The sequence below is a fragment of the Naumovozyma dairenensis genome, chromosome 1 (genome assembly GCF_000227115.2).
Source record: "Naumovozyma dairenensis CBS 421 chromosome 1, complete genome".
In the NCBI taxonomy this organism is placed as follows: domain Eukaryota; kingdom Fungi; phylum Ascomycota; class Saccharomycetes; order Saccharomycetales; family Saccharomycetaceae; genus Naumovozyma; species Naumovozyma dairenensis.
In genome coordinates, this window is record NC_016479.1 from 886692 (window position 1) to 907473 (window position 20782).

A 20782-nucleotide genomic window follows, 5' to 3' on the forward strand; every position below is an offset into this window, starting at 1 on the left:
CTCTTTCATCAAGAGGTCAAACCATTCTAGAATACTTTCTATATCCTAGAATGGATAACGAAAGAGCACCTTCTCGAAATAAAATTAAATATAACAGCAGAAAAAAATGGCAGATTTCCTAGATGATGTCTTTGAACCAGATACCTCACCTGATGCAGGGAGGGAAATGTCCTTAGATTTAATGAAAGTGAGAGACGCACATAATAAAAGAGGATATTTAGATGGGATCGTTAGTTCTAAAGAAGTTAATTTACAACAAGGGTTCAATGCTGGATTTCCCACTGGGGCTCTTCTGGGAGTAAGAGTAGGAAACATTATTGGACGATTACAAGGTCTTGATTATATGTACGGTTCTATCGACGATGAATTAAGGGAAAAATATAAAATGGCTCAAAAGGAACTTAAGATTAATAATGTTTTGAGTAAATCTAGTTTTGATCCAGATTTTGAATTGAAAGATGAGAAGCATCAACGTGTTGATGAATGGGAAAAGATAACGAAACAGTTCCTTGAAAAATATAATGTGAACACTAAAAAGTCCGACGATAAATAAAAGATGTAGTTTATACCCTGGAATTAGGCCACCTAATATGTAAACTTTTATAGATATATTATCTACAAGTACCGCCAATGAATAAATAAAAACAAGAATGTATATACATGAACCTCATAATTACCAGAAAGGACACCAACCAATGTAATGTTGACACAAGTTCTCTACTGATGTGGCTTGTTTAATTAATTTGTCCAATTGTGTCGCAACATCCAAGTCAGTTGATCTTTTGAAGTCATTCCCGGTTAGTTTATCAGTAATACGTCTTAACACGAGTAATGCTCTCCCGTTACGTAATTCTGCTTGACGATCCGTTTCCATATCCGATGCTTCTTCTGCGGTAATAGCACCTTTCCTTAGAAGTTCATTCGGCGTTGAAACTGGTAATAAGATACCTGTTTCTTCTATGATCTTTTCCGTCGGGAAATCAAATCCCCAATTAATCAAAGGATCAAATGCGAATGCTTCAAGAATAGCCATTAATGACTCTTTATTGTCTCTTAATACTCTCATAACATTTTCTGAAGTTATACGGAAACTTCCTTCCACACCACTGACTTCCATTGCAAATGTTAGCATCCTGGTTAGTCTAAATGGTACCTTCTCAGGGAATTTTTCTCTTAAAATTGCAGCTTCAAAACAATCACCGAAATCTATATGAATTACTTTACCAGTGATTCGATCCAACATTAAGTTACTTGGGTGCCTGTCACCCAATCCTAAGATGTAGCCAACCATAGACATTACTGCTAACGATCTTGTATACATAGTTCTACGCTCTAGCCATGTCTCTGATGATCTACTCTTTAGCCACAGAACTTTTTGGAAATCCTGACCCTTTGTATTCTGTAATGAATATGAGAACACTTCAATTTTCTCTAGCAATGTTAGATTGTCATAATCTGGTGCCATTTGAAGCATAGCCCAATGTTCAATATTTAGTGGGATCTTTTTAGCTTCTCTATGTTCTTTAATTAACATATGGAATGTATCACTATTACGTACCCAACCCAATAAACCAGACTTCGGAGATAATGGTATAGCTGGATATCTTTGAATGTCAAGATGTCTTTGGAAACATTCTGTATCATTTTGTAATAACGTATTTACTAAGCCAAATAATTGCATGACTAAACTATCTTGTCTTATATCTTCATGACCTTTCAAAACATATCTATAATCTTTACCATCACTACCTCTGATAGAAAATTTCCTTGGTCTTTGTTTAGATGAAATGATAGAAAACGTAGAATCGAAAGAAACAATTTTGATTATTGGCTTACCTGGAGAATACGTACCTGGAATTGCTAACTCTAAATCATGTGCTTCTAAAAGCTTTGGTGAAACCAATTGTAATTCTAAAGTTTGGATTTGTGGAAGCTGCCTGCTAATTTTTCTAAAAACATTATAATAAATATCCCAAGCTTGGTTCAAATTATTTACTTCTTTCGTCCGTTTGTAATTCATCGCCCATTCGTATGCGTCAGCTAAATCTCTTTCATACATTTTCTTAAATGCTGCCTCTTTTGCTGTTTCTGGTTCTCCTTGTAACATCTTATGTAAAGGTGTTAAAGTTGCAAACATTTTTTCCACATTTTGTTCACCAAAGAAGTATCTACTGGCATCTTCTAATCCTTCATACCACTGCTCTTGCCATAAAACAGCTACACGAATCAATTCATCGCTTACCAGTTCAGCTTGCCCAACCAAGACTGGACTATGCATTCTCATTTTTTCGATAATAGATAAGGCAGCTTTTTGTCTAGATACAGATTCTGATTTAATCGCCACTGTCAAAGGATACACTAACGCTTGAGGATGTGCCTTTCCAAGATTGGACAATAAAGATAACAAAGACATGCTAACGACTTCATTCGGTTGATGAATACGGGATATTAATTGAGGTAATACATCCAACCATATTCCAATTTTTATCATACCAAAACCTTCATGCATCGCCTGTGTTGCACCAGAAATACCACCAAAGGTAAACCAAAGGGTCAATAATCGTAAAGTATCTTGTAAAGAATTTGCTTCTAACAATGCGATGGAATGGAAAAACCCTATTATAGCAGGAACTACATGTCTTTGAATCAATTCTGTTGAATATTGGTTTTCTTCAATATTAGCATTAATTGATTGCTCCATCAATAAGTTCTCATCTGCACCTCTAGTTTCATTCAATTTATTTTCTTGTGCCTCTTTTATTTGGCTTGTTTTAACAGAAATTACCTCAAAGTTTGCCAATGCCCAATTATGCCAGGCTTTATACCAATTTTTATCAAAATGCGTCGCAAGCAAGTATGAGCCCAAAATTGCGTCAGGATTCTCCTGTCTCCAGCTAGGTTGTAAGCAAGTTCTCCATTCACCTTGCTTTAAAAAGCAACGAGCTAATAATTTTGTGTATTCCTCTACATGTGAATGAGAAACGGGTGTACTCTGTGGAATCTTCTGAGCAATTAAGTTGCTAGGATCTAAACCTAAATCTTGTGCCATTCTAGACGTAAACCCAATCAAATGACGAAGTGCTTCCTTTTTTGCCCCTCCTGCCCATAAAAATTTAAGTTGGGCATAGACTACGGGAGGTGGTGCCTTTGCATTCGAAGGATCACCACCATCCTCCAAAAGTAAATTCAATGCCTTTTGAGCTAGAATCATTTTGTTGGATCGTCTACATAAATTCGCAAATTTTATCCACATCATCATATCCTGCTTGGGCTTAATAACTAATGACCGTATTCTCAAAGCCCTTTGCCATATATCAATACTCTTTTGACTACCTAGTAATCTTTTGTCCCATGTCTGTCTTAATATTGCACGCTTGTTAGAGTTAACAGGTGCACGCTTATATTGTATAATTTCATCCAGTTCAGCAAGCATTTGGGTACGTACGACAACATTATATGCTCTAGCATAACTTTCATTTATTAAAGCTGATAATTCTGTTACAAGAAGATCTCTTGCAGTAAATATATTTTGCTCAGCTGAAGCAAAGTTATTCGATGTAAATTTAAGATAGCATACGAAGAATTCACGATTAGGTGTTATTTTTTTGAGGATATTGGAATATAACTCTAGTTGGTCCCACCTTCCTAAGCTCCAGGCAGCACCAGCTGCATAAGGAGCCATTAGTTTCTGAACATTGGAAGATAAATTTGCCCATTTTTGTTCGGTGATATCTAATAGTTGGTCCCACTCACTCAACGCATAGTAAGATCTCATTTTCCCAATGATAACTTCGTTGGAATCATCTCCCATACTTTCACGTTTATCGTAAGCTCTTAAGGCTTCTTCCCAACGTTCTAATTTTTCATACCATGTCTCGTGTAAACCTACTCCGTGATACTCTTGGGCATATTTCAAAATACCCACCGCAGCATCTGTTTGATACAGTTGGTTGTTGATACTGATAAGAGATTCAATAGTTGACTCTAATGGTTCTTGGATAAATCTTAACTCTTTATAATGTAGTACTTTTGCATACGCATGACATTTCTCAGCGTATTCACCCAATGCTGGAATGGATATTGGTAAGGGTTTATCATCATGGTCCATAAATTCCACCAGATTTAATATAGTTTGGTGAATTTCTGGCGGGTTCTCGTAAGAAGAAAGGGCTAAGCAGAGTGACTGGATCAAATTTTCTTGATATTGAGAGTATAGTTCAACCCATACACTTGCAAATGCTGAGTTGAAAAGATCTCTTGCTAACGGGTAATATATACCAGCAAGACCAGCACAAGCTCTTAGGGCATGGGATGGTGATTCCTTTAGAAGCTGTATAGAAAGTCGTCTTAACCATTCTTGCCAATCTTCTTTTGTAGATTGTTGTGTACAATCCCAAGTTGATTGTAACAATGGTTGATTTACCGGAAGTTTTTGGGAGATGGGGATAGACTCCGGTTCTGCAATTTTTTGACTCTCCCTACTGATAATCATAGTTTCGGGTAATGGTTCACCATTTAATAATTTGGATACCAAACTATCATAAACATTATTTTCAATATTATTACGAAGTAAAGCTTTGTTGATTAAGGGGACATATATTGTAAAATCGGTCTCTAACCGAAGAAGTAATAACGATAGAGTATTCATTATCGTATTTCTAAGTTCAATATCAGCGGTGTCTAGAAGTCTTGACAGAACTTGTATAATTCTAGTAGACATAGAATTTAAATTTATATTTTCAATCAATTTTCCTAATGTAGTTATGGATATTTCTGCTACTTCTCTTGTGGAGAACTCAGCAAATTTCAATACGGTTGGTATAATCAAGTATGTGTAGTCCTCTAAATTTTTATTGATGATTGTCAACGACTTCATGATCTGGATAGTAACAGCCTTGTTTTCGGAAGGGTCATCGTTAAGAGCTTCCAAGAAAAGCGTTAATGTCAATGGTACCTGTTTCTTAAATTCTGCACCCAGTACAGTACAAATAGAATCAATAAGCGTTATGATAATTGGCCTTAGTTCTTGGATTTTGAAATTTTTTTCGATTGCCCTATAAATGTCTTCCACATAAGGTCTTATATGATCCTTTACTATTGAAACTAATACTGCCAGTTGTTTGAAATAATAAGTCGAAAGGGAGCTAGGACAATTATCAATAACTGACAAAAAACTTGGTACGACTTTCCTCAAATACGAAACGCAATTGAGACGTAAAGTTTCAAATATTTGCATTATTGCCTGTATTGCCGAGGTGTAGTGAGATGATAAAGATGGATCATTTAATATCTTGATTAAGTTATTGAATACTACTGTTAACAAATATTCTTCACTTGATGTTGATAATCCTTGCATTAATAAAGCCATGTCTATAGATGGCATATTTTGATCCACCGTTAGTTTGGCGGTTGAAGTAACTTCTACTTCGCGATATCTATATGGATCCAATGCACCCAAGATACCTATTAATTTCACGGTTTCTCTTCTAACAGTTTGTGAATTATCTGATTTCAAAATACCCATTAATACACTTAATAACTCAGGATAATCTAACAAGGGGTCAATAACATAACCAGAAGACTCTGTCAATTGTCCTAAAGTCTTTAACGCAGCATCTCTTTTAAAATTTTTGGACTGATCTTGAAGTGTATCAATAATAATTGGCATTAGCGTATCTAGGTAAGCAATCATTTCTTCTCCTCCCACGACTGATAATTCACCAATAGTCTTCAATGCGATTGTGGATACAGTTGATGATTTATCCTTTGCCGTTGTTAAAAGACATTCGAGAATTGGTTCTATATATGGTTTAGTAATATCTTTACTTGAGCTAATTAGTGTGCATAACAATGTTGCAGTTTCTTCACTTTTCCGAAGATCAACTGAGTATTTCAATTGGGTTAATAATTCTAACAATGTCTTCCTTAGGAATGGTATGATGAATGCTGGATTAATAGATACAAGTCTTCCAATAATTTTTAAAACTTCCACTCTGATGGAAAACATTTCATCATTAAGTAGAGTGAATAATAGTTGGGCGTTTTCTGGTTGTGCTAATTGGGAATCATAATGTGTATTCAAATGAAGTAAAAGTTCCAATCGTATTGCGGGTACAGGATCAGTGATTGCGACAGCTAATAATTTACTTAAGACCTCATTGACACAATCCAATGCATAAATGGAAGTTTGTTTACATATATTGTCTTTACCAAATATATCACATGATGTTATTGCTGAGTATTTCCTAATTTCAGGATCATCATGCTCAATGTACAACAATGTAACGCATCTAACAAATTCTGTTAATGAGCATTCATAAGTTGTTTCATTTAATATTTTAAAAGTTTGAATTACTAGTTTGTCATCGTTCATCTCCGAGCTCATTTCACCAGTTCTTTCGAAAAGCCTCTTATTTCGCCAATGACGGGCCTTGATTACTGATGCCTCTGCAAATGATGTTGGCGAGCCAGGAGCTACAAATGGAACTCCTGATAGGGATAATGATAATAAATCTAACAATCTAGAATTAATCTTTGGTTGTAAAGTCGGTATTTCCTGGCTAAGTAACGTAAGAGCTTCTTGCATGTTCTTGGGGAATGGATAAATAAAGAAAAGGTCCAATATGGTATCATTTAAATAATGTAATAATCTGGCACCAACTGCAAGAGACAATTTCCCAATACAATAAAATAGGGCGCTCTCTGTTATTTTTGTATTTTTGTATTTCAATTTAAATGTATTAATAATTATTTCAAATATAGTGTTTAAGTATGGAGAAATTTGTGCATTGATTTCCACTGCTAGATCGGCAATACATATGAGAATCAGTTCGTTATCAATATTATGCTTAATATTAACATTTAAATTTTTCAATGAAGTCAAGAGAAATACCATTGTTTCACTTAAATGTTTTGTTATGAACGCTTCATGATTCCTGGAGGCTAACTTTGGTAAAATCAAATAAACTTCTCTTCTAATTAAATCTGATTTATTTTCTTTAAATAGCATAATATAATGGTACATTTCATCATACCTATTAATTTCGTAACCAAATTCCAAAGTCAGTAATACTTTATAGACTAGCAGAGTACCATGGATACATTCCTCTTTATCTGAATCGAAACCCCTCATACATTCGTCCAAGAGGCGTTGGTTCCAGATTTCTGACGATGGTCCATCTCTTCTCGCTAGTATTTGAAGACATTTCTGTAAAGTTGTTGCAGCGTCTGTCCTTATTAGTAATGATTTATCACGTAATGCATGCCAAATATTATCCAAAATTGAATTTACGTATCTGAACAGAAGGTATGGCACATAATCTGCCAATGAGATGATTATATGTAATGCTGTATGTTTTTTGTTCGTTGTTTTCGACGCAGATCCTACTATTATTTTATCTTGAACGGTAACAAGCCATTCAATACATGTTTTCATTTGAGATTCGACGAAATCTGATGTCAATGAACCACCAAGGCTAGCTAATTCTCCTAAAGTATTGGAGGCAACTTTCATGACTTCTATATCATTACATGGTATTGCTAACCGTAGAAGACTCAAAATTCGTGAAATTTGGGAAGGCAAAGTCTCGTTTTGTGCGTAATATTCTTGTAATGCCCTTAGGACTAAGATCCCGCTAATTTTCTCATTAGCTGATGAACTTTGTATGGATGCAAGGATTTTTTTGTTCAAGATATTATTAAACTTGGTTAATTGTTCTACACTACTTTCACGGTTCAAAGCAGACATAACTAATTTGAATTCATAGGTTGCCAACGCTTTGTCAGTTGGTTTCGGACTTTTAAGCTTTTCGAGTAACTGGTCTATAATTCTGGATTCTTCACCAATTTCGATGGTGGGTATAATACTCTCTAGTTCGAGTGAGTTATAATAATGTTCATCGATGAAAGTTGGATTCCCATACTTGCCATCTGGTCCGTTAACTATTGGCTCTAAAGTGGCATCGTTATTATAATTTAATTCGTTCTTTTTAGGTTTAAAAAGCGATAGCATCACAAAGATAAGTATATCCTCACAAAAACGCAATATGTTTCTTTGTACCAAAAACAAACCCAATCTCTCGCTGGCGAACTGTAGAATATGGCAAGCCTGTCAGTCCTTACCAATATATATATATATAAATATATAAACAAGTAAATACGTAGATATCAGATCCACTAAGAAGGTAAACTTCCCTTTAACAATTTCAGAGATTCACCGTGCGGGTAACACCGAAAAGTGAAATTTGGAAATTAAAACATTATTATAACAAAATTTGGAAAATATCAACAGTATCTGTTGGCCCCTTTTCATGGATTGCTTGAGAGAAAGGTAAAGATACCATCGAAATATAACTGTCAATCAAGTGTGTAACTCAATTTGCAGAAAGTTGATAGTGATATAATATTAAGAAAAGAAATATTATAAACTGAATTGAATTGAACCCCATTTATACAATTACTTTTAGTCAATCTTTGTCAAGAAAAATAAAACATAGCCAGTAGAGATTAAGTTATCAACCAATAAAGTATGTCATATTTAAATAATCCAGCTGTCGTTATGGACAATGGTACCGGTTTAACTAAATTAGGGTTTGCAGGTAACGATTCTCCCTCTTGGATCTTTCCAACTGCAATTGCTACGTCACAAAGTTCCAACACCAAAAAGGCATCTTCCTCTTCTTCATCTTCTGCTGCCGCTTTAGGTCCATCCAATACAGGAACTTCAGCTAACTCTTCCGCAACTCCATATTTCGGTAATTCCACCTCTGCCACATCTTTCAATAATTTAAATAAAAACATGTTATTATCTAACAATTTAGCCGGTAAAAGAGGCACAGAAGATTTAGATTTCTATATCGGTAACGAAGCCCTAGTTGCCTCCCAAGGTCCATCCTACTCCTTAAGTTATCCAATCAGGCACGGACAAGTGGAGAATTGGGATCATATGGAAAGATTTTGGGAAAATTCCATCTTTAAATATTTGAGAACAGAACCAGAAGATCATTTCTTCTTATTGACTGAACCACCTTTAAACCCACCTGAAAATAGGGAACAAATTGCAGAAATCTTCTTTGAATCATTCAATTGTGCAGGGCTTTATATCGCCGTGCAAGCTGTCTTGGCATTGGCTGCATCTTGGACCTCTTCAAAAGTCACTGATAGATCTTTGACTGGTACTGTTATTGATTCCGGTGATGGTGTTACACATGTTATCCCCGTTGCAGAGGGGTACGTTATTGGATCAGCAATTAAGAATATTCCAATTGCTGGGAGAGATATTACGTTATTTATTCAATCTTTGTTGAGGGAACGTGGTGAAGTGGATACTTCTTTGAAGACGGCAGAACGTATCAAACAAGAATATTGTTATGTTTGTCCTGACATTGTTAAAGAATTCAACAAATTTGATAGAGATGGATCTAAATTTGCTCAGTTTATTGTAGAAAATCAAGAACAAACAAGAAAGAAAGTTGTTGATGTGGGGTATGAGAGATTCTTGGCACCAGAAATTTTCTTTAATCCTGAGATTGCATCTTCAGATTTCCTAACTCCATTACCAACAGTGGTGGATCATACTATTCAAGCTTGTCCAATTGATGTTCGTAAGGGTCTTTATAATAATATTGTTTTATCTGGTGGGTCTACTATGTTTAAAGATTTTGGCCGTCGTTTACAAAGAGATTTAAAATCTATAGTTAGTAATAGAATTGCACAAAGTGAAAGATTAAGTGGGACCAAATCTACTGGTGTAGATGTTCAAGTGATCTCTCATAGAAAGCAAAGGAATGCTGTTTGGTTTGGTGGTTCATTATTAGCTCAAACTGCAGAATTCAAAAGTTATTGTCATACAAAGAAAGATTATGAAGAATATGGTCCTGAAATTGTTAGAAACTTTAGTTTATTCAATATGGTATAGGCTCAAGTTTGTACTCACGAGAAAGAAAGGAGGATTGAAACGTTAAATAATGAACGGTGAAAACATAAAGAAAATTTAATTAAAAAAAGAACTCAAAATGAGAAATAAAAAACTAAAAAAAATATACAAATCTATATCCTTATGTAACCTATGAACATAGATTAAAAATATAGTATACAAGATAATAGATAGCATTTCGTAAATATTATTGAATTCGGGCGGATATGATGTGATTTGTACATATAAACAGGTGGTTTTTAATTTAAAATTAGGCATGACTGAAATACTGAAATGAAAAAATGGCTATTTGTATATTAGTATTTTTTTAAGTGTTTATTATTATATATGTTGATATGTTCATTTATACATTTTTAAAATAAGCGGCTCGTTTATCTTTTAGTGAATTTTTTGCTTAATATTCATCTTTACCACTTATAATGACATTATCGATCTTCAAAATCATCCTACACAATTGAGTGGCCAATAAGACTTGTTGCTTTTTACCAATGAATGGATCAACTATAAATAATTCCTTCATATCATTCGTACCTTTACCTAAACAATCAACACCTACACACGAAATGTTTTCCTTAACGTGTTTACTTTTTAAATTAGATAAAGTTTCAATTGGATCTAACCCAGAATTTTCAGCTAAAGTCATTGGGATTGTATCTAAAGCTTCAGCAAATGCACGGAAGGCATATTGATCAATACCACGTTGTCTATCAGCTTCCTCTGAGACTGCTAGAGACATTGTCACTTCTGCAGCACCACCACCATAAACTACACGAGAATCTTTCACTAAATTACGTACTACACAAAGGGAATCATGTAATGCACGTTGAGCTTCATCCACTATCATCTTATTGGAACCACGTAGAAAACATGTTACAGTTTTGGAATCTTTTAATTGTTCAATGACTAACATTCTATCCTTTGTAGTACCAAATTCTAATTCATAAACTTTGGCACATGTACCTAATTTTTCCTTTGTTAAATCTTGGAATCTTGGAACGATTCTACCATTTGTAGAGATAGCAATTTGTTCTAATTCTTGGCCACCTACCCATCTTACTGCAGGTAATTCATTTTGTAAAAGAAGATGATTTGCTTCATCGTCGAACCCCCATTGACATATGACGACATCTGCACCTGCTTCTTTGACGAAATTTATCATTTCTTTAAATTTATCCTGTTCATAAGTTTGTAACTTTTGATATTCTTCAACTGATGATATATCTAGTTTATGTTTAGTCTTTGGTTTTGGTGGTTCAAAGGGACAAGTTAAAATGGCCAATTTTACGCCATCTTCGCCTTCCTTAGGTAGCACCACAGTTGGCATTTGTGGATGAGAGAAATCTTTATCAAGTATAACACCATTAATTAATTTAGAATCTTTCAAAGAACCACCTACTCTACCTTGTAATCTAATCAAATCGAAATCTACATCTTTCCTTTCCTTATTCATAACACTAGTGACAGCATCTACAGCCATTTGAGCGAACATATCATGATTTTTCGAGACAATCTTAGACCCTAAAGAAGTTTTTGCAGCTTTAAAAAGATAATCATTAAAGAGTTGATCATTTTCATTCAACATAATATCATCAGTTCCCTTTTCTTCCAAAGTTTGAATAGCCAATTTAGCAGCTTCATCGAACCCATTAGCGATTTTAATTGGATGAATCCCCTTTTCAATCAATTCCAAAGCTTGATCTAATAAAGCACTAGCCAATACGACAACACCAGTAGTACCATCACCGATTTCTTCATCTTGAGATTTAGATAATTGTACTAACAATTTAGCAATTTCATTATCTAATTCCATTTGAGATAAAATGGTAGCACCATCATTAGTAATTGTGATATCACCATCTGGAGAGATTAAGATCTTATCAAGACCACGAGGCCCCAATGATGTCTTGATGATGGAAGCGACGGATCTAGCAGCAAGGATGTGGGATTTTTTGGCTTCGATACCGTTTTGCCTCTTTTTATTGCCTTGGTCTTTTACGATGATGAAGGGTCTACCCATTTCATCTTGGGCTACGATTGCGTTTGATAAATCTGGCATTGCCATTGTTTGAGGTTGTGCCATTGTGTATTTTCCTTTCTCTTTTTTTGGTGCCTTCTTGGGAAGTGCGAATGACGGGATTGATAATGGAATTTCCCCTTTGGATAGAAGAAATGGTCAATGAGATGTCTTGTTCTTGGTCAAAGCTTGTCTATGTTTATTATATGTTTTTTTGCCACTTTTAAGCTTCTTGTCATATATATATTATATATATATGTATTGAAATTTTTTGCAAGAAAAGATCATCGAAGACGGCCTCATAATTTATAAAGATGAAGAAGAAGAAGAAGAGAGTAGAACCAACGTCAACATGTAGATGAAGGTACTAAACGTTACATACAAGCGGTTATATATCATAGGGTAAAGAATAGAACATATTGTCATATTATTGTTATCTTTTTTATTTTTTTGAAATGTTAATTATTATACAAAATGGAATCTATGAATGAATGAGTGGGTTAAATAGAATTGAATTGAATTGTGTTCTTTCTTTCTAATTATTAGTTCTAAATTTGTAACCACATGAAGTGCATGTATAAAACACGGTAGCACCTTCATCTGCAGATCTTAATTGTAAAGTATGATAATGCATTTCATCGTTCCCACATTTTGGACATTTTTCCTTAATGACAGCCCCATCTTCCAATTCATTTTTCTTCAGCGATGTTTTCACCACAGATTTCTTTGATCTTAATGCTGATGGAAATGCATCATCTGCGGTGCTGGTGACCACTTTTAAATCAGAAAATTTAGATTTAGGATATTTGGCTTGACATTGTGAACATTCGATTTCTGATGAGTCGACTGCTGAACTCGGGTTATCCAATAAATTACCGCAATCTAGACAGAATATAAGGGATCCAACAACAGACATTATTACTAGTACTCGTTGTCACAACTCTTATTAATAATCTAATTAAGCCCCATTCATTAGCTTGATTCTCATCATCGCATACATCTTAACAATAAATTTTAACTGGCAACTTTTTTCAAAATTTCAAAATTTTTTGTCGGAAATTTCATCATCGTTTACGAAGACGATCCACGAAGTAAAAGCAACAACCCCAAACGCACTACTTACATACATACAGACGATTTCTGATGAATATTTGACAGATTCATCCAGATCGAACACACGTGCAATACTACCAGCCAAATCTACTGCGTGAGTTCGCCTTCATCTTCTTAATATGTTCATTACGACGTTTCAAAGCGTCTTTATTACGTTCCGCGTTCTTCACCAGGGATCTTAGTTGGTTCTTTGGATCATAGACATTAGATACCACAGGAGAATCTGTTACTTCGCCGTGTGTCTTATTGTTTAACAGAGTTGCTTGCATTATTCCTTGTTCGTCTTCATGCTGATTTTGTGTAAATCCATTAAGGGGATGATCCGTCTTTCGTTTCATCAAAGTTGGTTTAGTGACTTCTTGTGGTAGTACTCTGAGATCAACTTTAATGGCACGATACAGAGGTTCCTTGATAGGGCTCTCGCGTCTATTATATCCAGGTTCAAAAACCGATTCGGACATCTTTCCAATAGTATGTATGTAATATAAAATTTCCTAATTCTCTTGCTGTGCTTCTTACCTGAGATCCAGTAACTAACCTGATCAGCGTGTGCTACTTCTCTCTTCTCTTCTCTTCTCTTCTCTTCTCAGAACCGTTTTATATAAATTATTTAAATTGCCAACTTTTCATTTTAAACTGTATCAACGGCTCAAAAATGACAAAAGTGAAAAAGTCCGTATGGTTAACTAACTAACAAACATATGTATCTATGCTCAGTCCATATCTAAAATACTTGTGGAAATCACCAAATATAATCTTAATACAAACCCATCATTCATACAGATGACCACAAAATCAAAAGTTCTGGTCGATTTGAAAATCGCATTAGTACAACTAAACTCTCAAGTGAATCAAGTTACTCAAAATATAAATAGAACATGGTCACTTCTAAATAAATTTAAGGAAAAAACTCACAAAACCCCAGATATAATAGTATTTCCTGAATTTGCATTAACAGGTTACAACTTCCATTCAAGAGATCATATCTTCCCCTTTTGCTCCTTAACAAAAGAAAGTGAATCCTTCAAATTAGCAAAACAAGTCTCTAAATTATTCAATTGTTATACTGTCATAGGATACCCTGAAAGGACATCCACAAATAACATTGATGACGGTGAACCATTATACAACTCGGCATTAGTTACATCCCCTCAGGGGAACCTCATCTTCAACTATAGAAAATCATTCTTATATCAAACAGATCATGATTGGCATTGCCATGAAAATCCAATGGGTTTCCAAACGTTCCCGTTAACTTTCAAACAACCAAATGGGAAACCTGATATAACAATAAATACATCCATTGGAATATGTATGGATTTAAGTCCCTATGAATTCGAAGCTCCATTCATTGATTTCGAATTCGCTTCTTATAATCTTGACATGGGGACTGAATTGATCATTTGTCCCATGGCTTGGTTACATTCCTCTTCTATAACTGATAAATCATTATCAATCATTGAAAAGAACGAAAAGAAGTTGGAAATATTACAAAATTTAAGAAAATTGGATTTACCACCTTATGGATCTCAAAATGATTTTCAATTCGATTTGGAAAAGCATACGCAGAAGTTTAAATCATTAGAGTCAGATGATTATAGTCGAATGGATGAACCGGATTTATCAAACGTCGACTATTGGATACGTAGATTCTTACCATTTTTAGATTTGGATCATAGAACACATTGGTTTCAAACTGATTTGATTGAAAAAGTATTGAATGGTAAGGATGAGGAGTTTTTACAACATTGTCCCACTAAGAAATCATTCATGGGTGCAAGAACAGATATACCATGGGCATTTAAGGGGAAGAATATGATTATGGTCAATGCTAATAGATGTGGTGTGGAAGATGGTACCACTGTCTTTGCTGGAAGTTCGGGGATATATAAATTTAATGGTAAAATGGAACCGGGTGAATTGAAAGATAACTCTAAAAATCATAGTGTGGAATTATTAGGGAACCTTGGTAAGGGATTGGAAGGGATAATAATGCGTGAAGTACTGTTTCAAGTGGAGAGATGAAAAAGTGGAGAAAAGAATATATGTATGTAAGCCGTAAAAAAGATAGTAAACACAAAGCTACATCTAGTTCTTGTATTTAAACATTAAATTCATAAATTGTTAAAGTTCATTATATTATAGAATACATTATATTTCATCAAGAAAAAATTACGGGCATTTCTGTCTATGGGTATATGGATGCTGACAATATCAAACTATATGCAATGATGGATCCTCTTTGAAAAACGTATTTTTCATTTTATCTGATCCAGTAAATAGGTTCAGTCCAATATTATTTAAATCTATGGTATCATCTCTATTATCTTTTACCTTGAATAGATCCAGCCTCCTCTCTTGTAAACTTTCCACTTTCTCCCATAACATATTTGCATACCTTACGTCCACATAATCACAAACATTAGTTATTTTACTGGTTGAAACGTGCCTTCCATATTCTTCCCATAATCTTTTTTCATAATCATAAATTACTGGATCTTTGTTAGGTGATTCTAAATTAGGTGCTACTTGTTTTCTTAATAGTGATAGATATTTTAGTTTTTCAATCGCATCAAGAGAATCATCATATTGAATTTCAATTTCCTTCATTCTATAAGTAGTAACGTCAAATGATGTATATAAATTAGCAAATAAATCACGGGAACCAATTCTTAATAAATTATGGTACACAATCAGTATGTCTGAAAGTTTAATATCATTTAAGGACGATGTCAGCGAATTTAAACTGTCAAAAATCTTATTTATATTGGCTGCCTTTTTTAAAATGGGGAATTTAAACCAATATCGTAATTCAGGTAAATATACATTACCTTGGAAAGTTGTAAATCCAAATTTTTCAGGAAGTTTATATTCAGTTCGTAATGATGTTATGAATTTATGCGGTATTAAAGCATCAACTCCATGGAATGATGTAGTAATTAAAGGTGATAGCATTTCTAATGTGCTGAAATGTCTATTTTTACAATTGTATAGTTGAAATTGACGGTTAAGGAAATACCTTTCCTTGCGAGAAAGATTATTTACAAAAAATTTCGAATTAGTCTTACGTTCAGTTTCACCTTTTATTAACTCACCTATCTTGTATTTTATCGTCCCGTCAAATTCATCCTCGTGCTCATTAATATAACTTTGTAGTTCAGTAATACTTAAAGATGCCAACCCTTCTCCTTCCTCCTCTAAGAAGGTAGAATCAAACTTAGTTTTATTTTGTAAAACAACCTCATTGAATTTTTCAATATCAATATATGGTGCCATGTTATCTTGTACTTTCTCTGATGAAACAGATAATCCAGTAATATCAATATAAATCCCCGAATCTACATCAATAAATCTTGCATCGATATTATTTTCACCATTGCCCTTTGTTCTTATAGTCAAAGAAGAGCCAACATCAAGCAAGAACTTACCATTCCCTTCTCTTGGATCTTCTAAAATCAAACTTTGATTAAAATGTTCACTCAAATAATGAAGATGTCTAATTGGCATTTGTAGATCAAAATCATTATCCCAAGGGAATGCTTGTCCATTATATAAGTAACCAAATAATGTACCATGAGATAACCAAGAAATAAGTCCATTCGCTTTAATAAATTTTTGAAAATTCCGAATTAATGAATTCAATCTTTGCATATATTCTTGTTCATGATCAATTAATGCACCATTATAGAATCTCTTGTCTCTGTGAAATCCCATCCCATTCACTTGTTGAACATTCTTAGCTTCATCGAAATGTTTGGGAGATAATGCCGGATTGGTATTTATTGAATATTTTAAACTTTCCAAGTAATTTTTCTCATGACTATTCAAATTTTCGATATTTGTCTCTAGTTTTTTTATCTTATCGAAGGGATCAAATTCAAAATCTGTTTGCTTCAAATGAATGAAATCGTTATCGTATATGTCCTTATCGATTCCTTCTATTTTCACTTCCAACTTTTTTACTATTGGTTTCGATATGAAATCTTCAAAAATAAAAGTATGATCAAAGAACAGTTGTTTATTTCCTAAAGTTTGCTTTGATTCAATAAATTCTGATAGTAAATTGGACTGAATTATATTAGCTTTTCTATCTCGATCCAAATCTACGCGATAACTTGTTTTATCTTTGTTCATTATAGTTAAAGAGAGTGGATGCCGAAGTGAATTTAACATATGATTACGAGCATGTAATTCATAAACTTCTGGTCTTAATTTATCGTACAAACCTGTAATGATGTATGGTAAATTAAATCTTTCATTTCCATTTGGATTTGGTACACAATGATTTGGAATTTGAATCCCTATTAAGCTATGATCTAATTTTCTTGTATTTTTATACCAGAAGGGATCTGAATATTTCTTTCTTTCATATGAGAACAATGGTTCATTTAATTGATTCTCAATGGATTCTAAAACTGTCTTATTAAAAGCTGCTTCCATAAGGAAATTGCAAGATATATTAATCTTTTGACTGGCAGTGACAGACATCAACTTATTGAACATATGGAAATCAGCCCAATCGTACCAAGAAAATGGTATAGTAATTGGGTCATTACTTGTTTCATCCATTGTCATCAGATGGTTTAAATATACGGACCAAATTAGTCTTGGATCACTGTCATAGAACGAAAGCTCATTGATTGAACCAATCTTCTTACCTTTCTGAGGACCAAATTTTATGGTTAATATATCTTTATTTAGTTCATAATCATCAATCCAAATTGAACTAGTATTATATCTCAATTTTTGATATAATATGGTACCATCTTGAAAATCATCTACAGTCAATACCTGTACTATTGATTTTAGAGTATTATCATTACGATAAAATATTATCAAACCAAGGAAAATTTGTATTGTTAAGAATGACAACAGTATATGTTTCAGATTTTTCGTTCGTAAATTCAGAATTTCATGATAAGGGGACTTCAGGCTTCTTACAAGATACCTATACATTGTTCGATGCCGTTATAGTATGAACAGTTAATTAAGCGATAGAGATGCTGTGGGTTACGGACTTATGATGCAAATTCTTTAGACTTTTATACCAGAATTAACGATCCTGTACCATTCGATTATTCCCTCTGCTAGTGGATGTACTCGTGTTATGGCAGAGCAATGTGTATTGTCTGGTCATAGTTTAAACGAGTTTTTCAATATCATTTATTAGATGAGATCTTTATATTATAGTTTTTTTTTTGACATATTTCAGTTTTTCTAATTGAGCTAAGGATCCGAATGTGTGTTGGAAAGCTTCGCCGAGCTACGAAAACGCCGTAGTGTAATAAGAACCGAGTTATAATACCCGCATTATTTCAAAGCTTGACACTCAATTTCAAGATGAAAGACAATGGGAATGAAGGAAGGGGAAAAAACAATTCTGGGCAGTCACAGCAACGATTGAATTCTCTCCATGTCATAACGATATTGGCCTTGCCAAGCCATGAATGTATTTAGCCGATGAAAACAAATCGGATCAGGGACAGTTAGCATTTGGAGAGGAGTGGCATCCAAAAGGTACGTAGGGACTTCTTAACGATAAACAAGAACTACAAAGATTACTTAGAAACAAAGTGGGAGGTGTCTTCTTGGCAAAAAAAGAGGCTGACGCTTCAGGCCCGTTTAGGTAATCACAGGACAATATGGAACTTTAATTCAATGTTTAATGTTCTGTTACAAGCATGGTCTTAGAAAGCTATCGCGAAAAGGTGGTGTTAACTTTTGCGTTTCCCTGAAGATAATACTCTTTGTAGTTCAATCAACGGTTGTGTTTGTTGTATGTTTATGGTGTACAACGAACGGTTTTGGTCCAACACAAATGGAAAACAATACGTATAATTACTACAGTAAATGTGCGTAGAGACTGTTTTTGCCAAGCAAATAAAAAATTTCACATTTTTTATCCTGCGAGATTATACGGAAGACCTACATATATGAATAAAAAGTTTATATGTTTGAAGCACAATGTTTTGAAAGTCTAAGAAATTGATCCTTTCCACTTTAGGTATCAAATACAAACTATCGAATCTATCCTTTACATAACACTGTGTAAAAACGTGAGGTTTTATAGCGTTTACATCAGCCCCTTACTTTATACACATTAAAATCAATATAATTCATAAAATTACCTCTTTCACAATAGTGTTGAGATATGAGATACAACCGATATCGTCATACTGTCTTATGTAATTATATTCATACATTCATAGCAGAGGCATTATATTGCACAAATAATTTCACGTTTCTTACGTATGTAAAAAAATAAATAATTTGAACTTGATTAAACTTCCATATTGTCAGACAGCTCTATTCCTACTTCAGTTTTCTCATTCAAGTGTCTTAATTTTCTTTCAAGTGATTCAATTTGCTTATAAGCCTTTTTTAATTCTGCTTGAAGTTTCTCATTGGCAGTTGCTAATTGTGAAGCTTGTTGTTCAGCTAATAGCTTTTGTAACGTCCATTTTTCAATATTAGCCTTTTCAGTTTCCTTTAATTTACCGATATATTCAGCTGCTCTTGTTAAAATAGCTGCCTTATTGGATTCTGTGACAGGTAATAATTCGCTTAGAACATTGATAGCATCATTGATATTCTTTCGACGACGTTTTTCAACTTCCTTGTGTGATTCTCTTCGTTCTTCTGCTGAAGTTCCTAAAGGTTTGCGCCCTCTACGTCCCAATATTCTTGTTTGTTCAGAATTAGGTCTATCATCTGCAGAACTACGATTATTATTCCCTTCTTCACGATCATCACCTTCATCTGTATGGTCGTCATTAAGGCCCGGTATCTTATTATTATTATCTGTTCCAGTTAATTGACGCAAGGCTGCATTAGTTTCGTTTTGATGTTTCTCAATGTCTTCTTGAATATTCCTAATTTCTTCTGAATGACGGCGTGCAATTAAGTCAGGTTCCAAATCAAGATCATTGGCCTGAACTTCATTATCTTTATCCGCATGATCCATTACAGTATTTTCATCATTACTAGCATTATTGTCATCATTGGTACCATCAGCGGTCCCTTCCAGTTCATCATTATCTTGATGATGAATCAACTCACTATAAGTAGCATTAGCAACAGCTGCGGCAGCAGCCTCTGCTTCTGCAGCGGTTACTTCCTCTGAATTACCATCATTATCATTGTTCGCACCAGCGCTTTCATCAGATTGCTGCTCATAATGATGATGAGCAGTTTCAGTTCTTGAAGATGATGACAGGCCGCCTATGCCGGAAACTGTATCTTCATTCAATAATGCAGAATCAATGTTCCCTTCATCTGTCAAGGTAACGTTCAATTCGGTGTCGATTCTTTGTTTCTTTAAGACTGGTTTTCCTTCGTCTGGAAGCATTTTTTATTTGGATATTTGGTTTATTGTTTTTGTTTATATGGGTTTCTTTACTGGCAGGTCCATTGTGCCAGTTGTTCTTTTAAAAAACGTGATAACCACGTGTAAACTTTGTTTGTTTGTTTTTGCCTTTATTTTCGTTTTCGTTTTCCTTTTTACTTTGCAAATTTCTTTGAAATCTTTTCACGGTGCGAAATATTTTACTTTCTCTAAAGGGACCAGCTTACGCCGGCTCATCGCGAACAATTTACCCGTTCGGGATAGAATGATACGGATAATCTTCACACTAAATATATTCAGAACCTTAAACTTGCTACATAAGCTTTGTACATATTATTTTTTTAGGTAGATCCTAAATATTATACCCCTGAGCAGT

General features: G+C 34.1%; 9 protein-coding genes across 9 annotated transcripts; 3 read left to right on the plus strand and 6 right to left on the minus strand.

The window, feature by feature from the left end:
- Positions 1-106: 106 nt before the first annotated feature.
- YAE1 (Yae1p) lies at positions 107-553 on the plus strand (the record flags this gene model as incomplete). The annotated part of the gene is made up of 1 exon (XM_003667747.1): positions 107-553. One exon carries the CDS (start codon positions 107-109, stop codon positions 551-553), a length of 447 nt encoding a protein of 148 aa, XP_003667795.1.
- Positions 554-673: 120 nt separating this feature from the next.
- Positions 674-8011, minus strand: TOR1 (phosphatidylinositol kinase-related protein kinase TOR1; the record flags this gene model as incomplete). The annotated part of the gene is made up of 1 exon (XM_003667748.1): positions 674-8011. The coding sequence occupies one exon, from the start codon at positions 8009-8011 to the stop codon at positions 674-676; it is 7338 nt and encodes a 2445-aa protein (XP_003667796.1).
- A 516-nt stretch (positions 8012-8527) lies between these two features.
- On the plus strand, positions 8528-9916 carry ARP3 (actin-related protein 3; the record flags this gene model as incomplete). The annotated part of the gene is made up of 1 exon (XM_003667749.1): positions 8528-9916. The coding sequence occupies one exon, from the start codon at positions 8528-8530 to the stop codon at positions 9914-9916; it is 1389 nt and encodes a 462-aa protein (XP_003667797.1).
- A 412-nt stretch (positions 9917-10328) lies between these two features.
- CCT5 (chaperonin-containing T-complex subunit CCT5) lies at positions 10329-12014 on the minus strand (the record flags this gene model as incomplete). Its single annotated transcript, XM_003667750.1, has 1 exon — positions 10329-12014. One exon carries the CDS (start codon positions 12012-12014, stop codon positions 10329-10331), a length of 1686 nt encoding a protein of 561 aa, XP_003667798.1.
- Positions 12015-12483: 469 nt separating this feature from the next.
- RPA12 (DNA-directed RNA polymerase I core subunit RPA12) lies at positions 12484-12864 on the minus strand (the record flags this gene model as incomplete). The annotated part of the gene is made up of 1 exon (XM_003667751.1): positions 12484-12864. The coding sequence occupies one exon, from the start codon at positions 12862-12864 to the stop codon at positions 12484-12486; it is 381 nt and encodes a 126-aa protein (XP_003667799.1).
- Positions 12865-13135: 271 nt separating this feature from the next.
- NDAI0A04000 (uncharacterized protein) lies at positions 13136-13522 on the minus strand (the record flags this gene model as incomplete). Its single annotated transcript, XM_003667752.1, has 1 exon — positions 13136-13522. One exon carries the CDS (start codon positions 13520-13522, stop codon positions 13136-13138), a length of 387 nt encoding a protein of 128 aa, XP_003667800.1.
- Positions 13523-13844: 322 nt separating this feature from the next.
- NTA1 (amidase) lies at positions 13845-15086 on the plus strand (the record flags this gene model as incomplete). Its single annotated transcript, XM_003667753.1, has 1 exon — positions 13845-15086. The coding sequence occupies one exon, from the start codon at positions 13845-13847 to the stop codon at positions 15084-15086; it is 1242 nt and encodes a 413-aa protein (XP_003667801.1).
- A 189-nt stretch (positions 15087-15275) lies between these two features.
- Positions 15276-18017, minus strand: MNN14 (Mnn14p; the record flags this gene model as incomplete). The annotated part of the gene is made up of 1 exon (XM_003667754.1): positions 15276-18017. One exon carries the CDS (start codon positions 18015-18017, stop codon positions 15276-15278), a length of 2742 nt encoding a protein of 913 aa, XP_003667802.1.
- A 1324-nt stretch (positions 18018-19341) lies between these two features.
- On the minus strand, positions 19342-20409 carry CBF1 (Cbf1p; the record flags this gene model as incomplete). The annotated part of the gene is made up of 1 exon (XM_003667755.1): positions 19342-20409. One exon carries the CDS (start codon positions 20407-20409, stop codon positions 19342-19344), a length of 1068 nt encoding a protein of 355 aa, XP_003667803.1.
- Between the last annotated feature and the right edge of the window lie 373 nt (positions 20410-20782).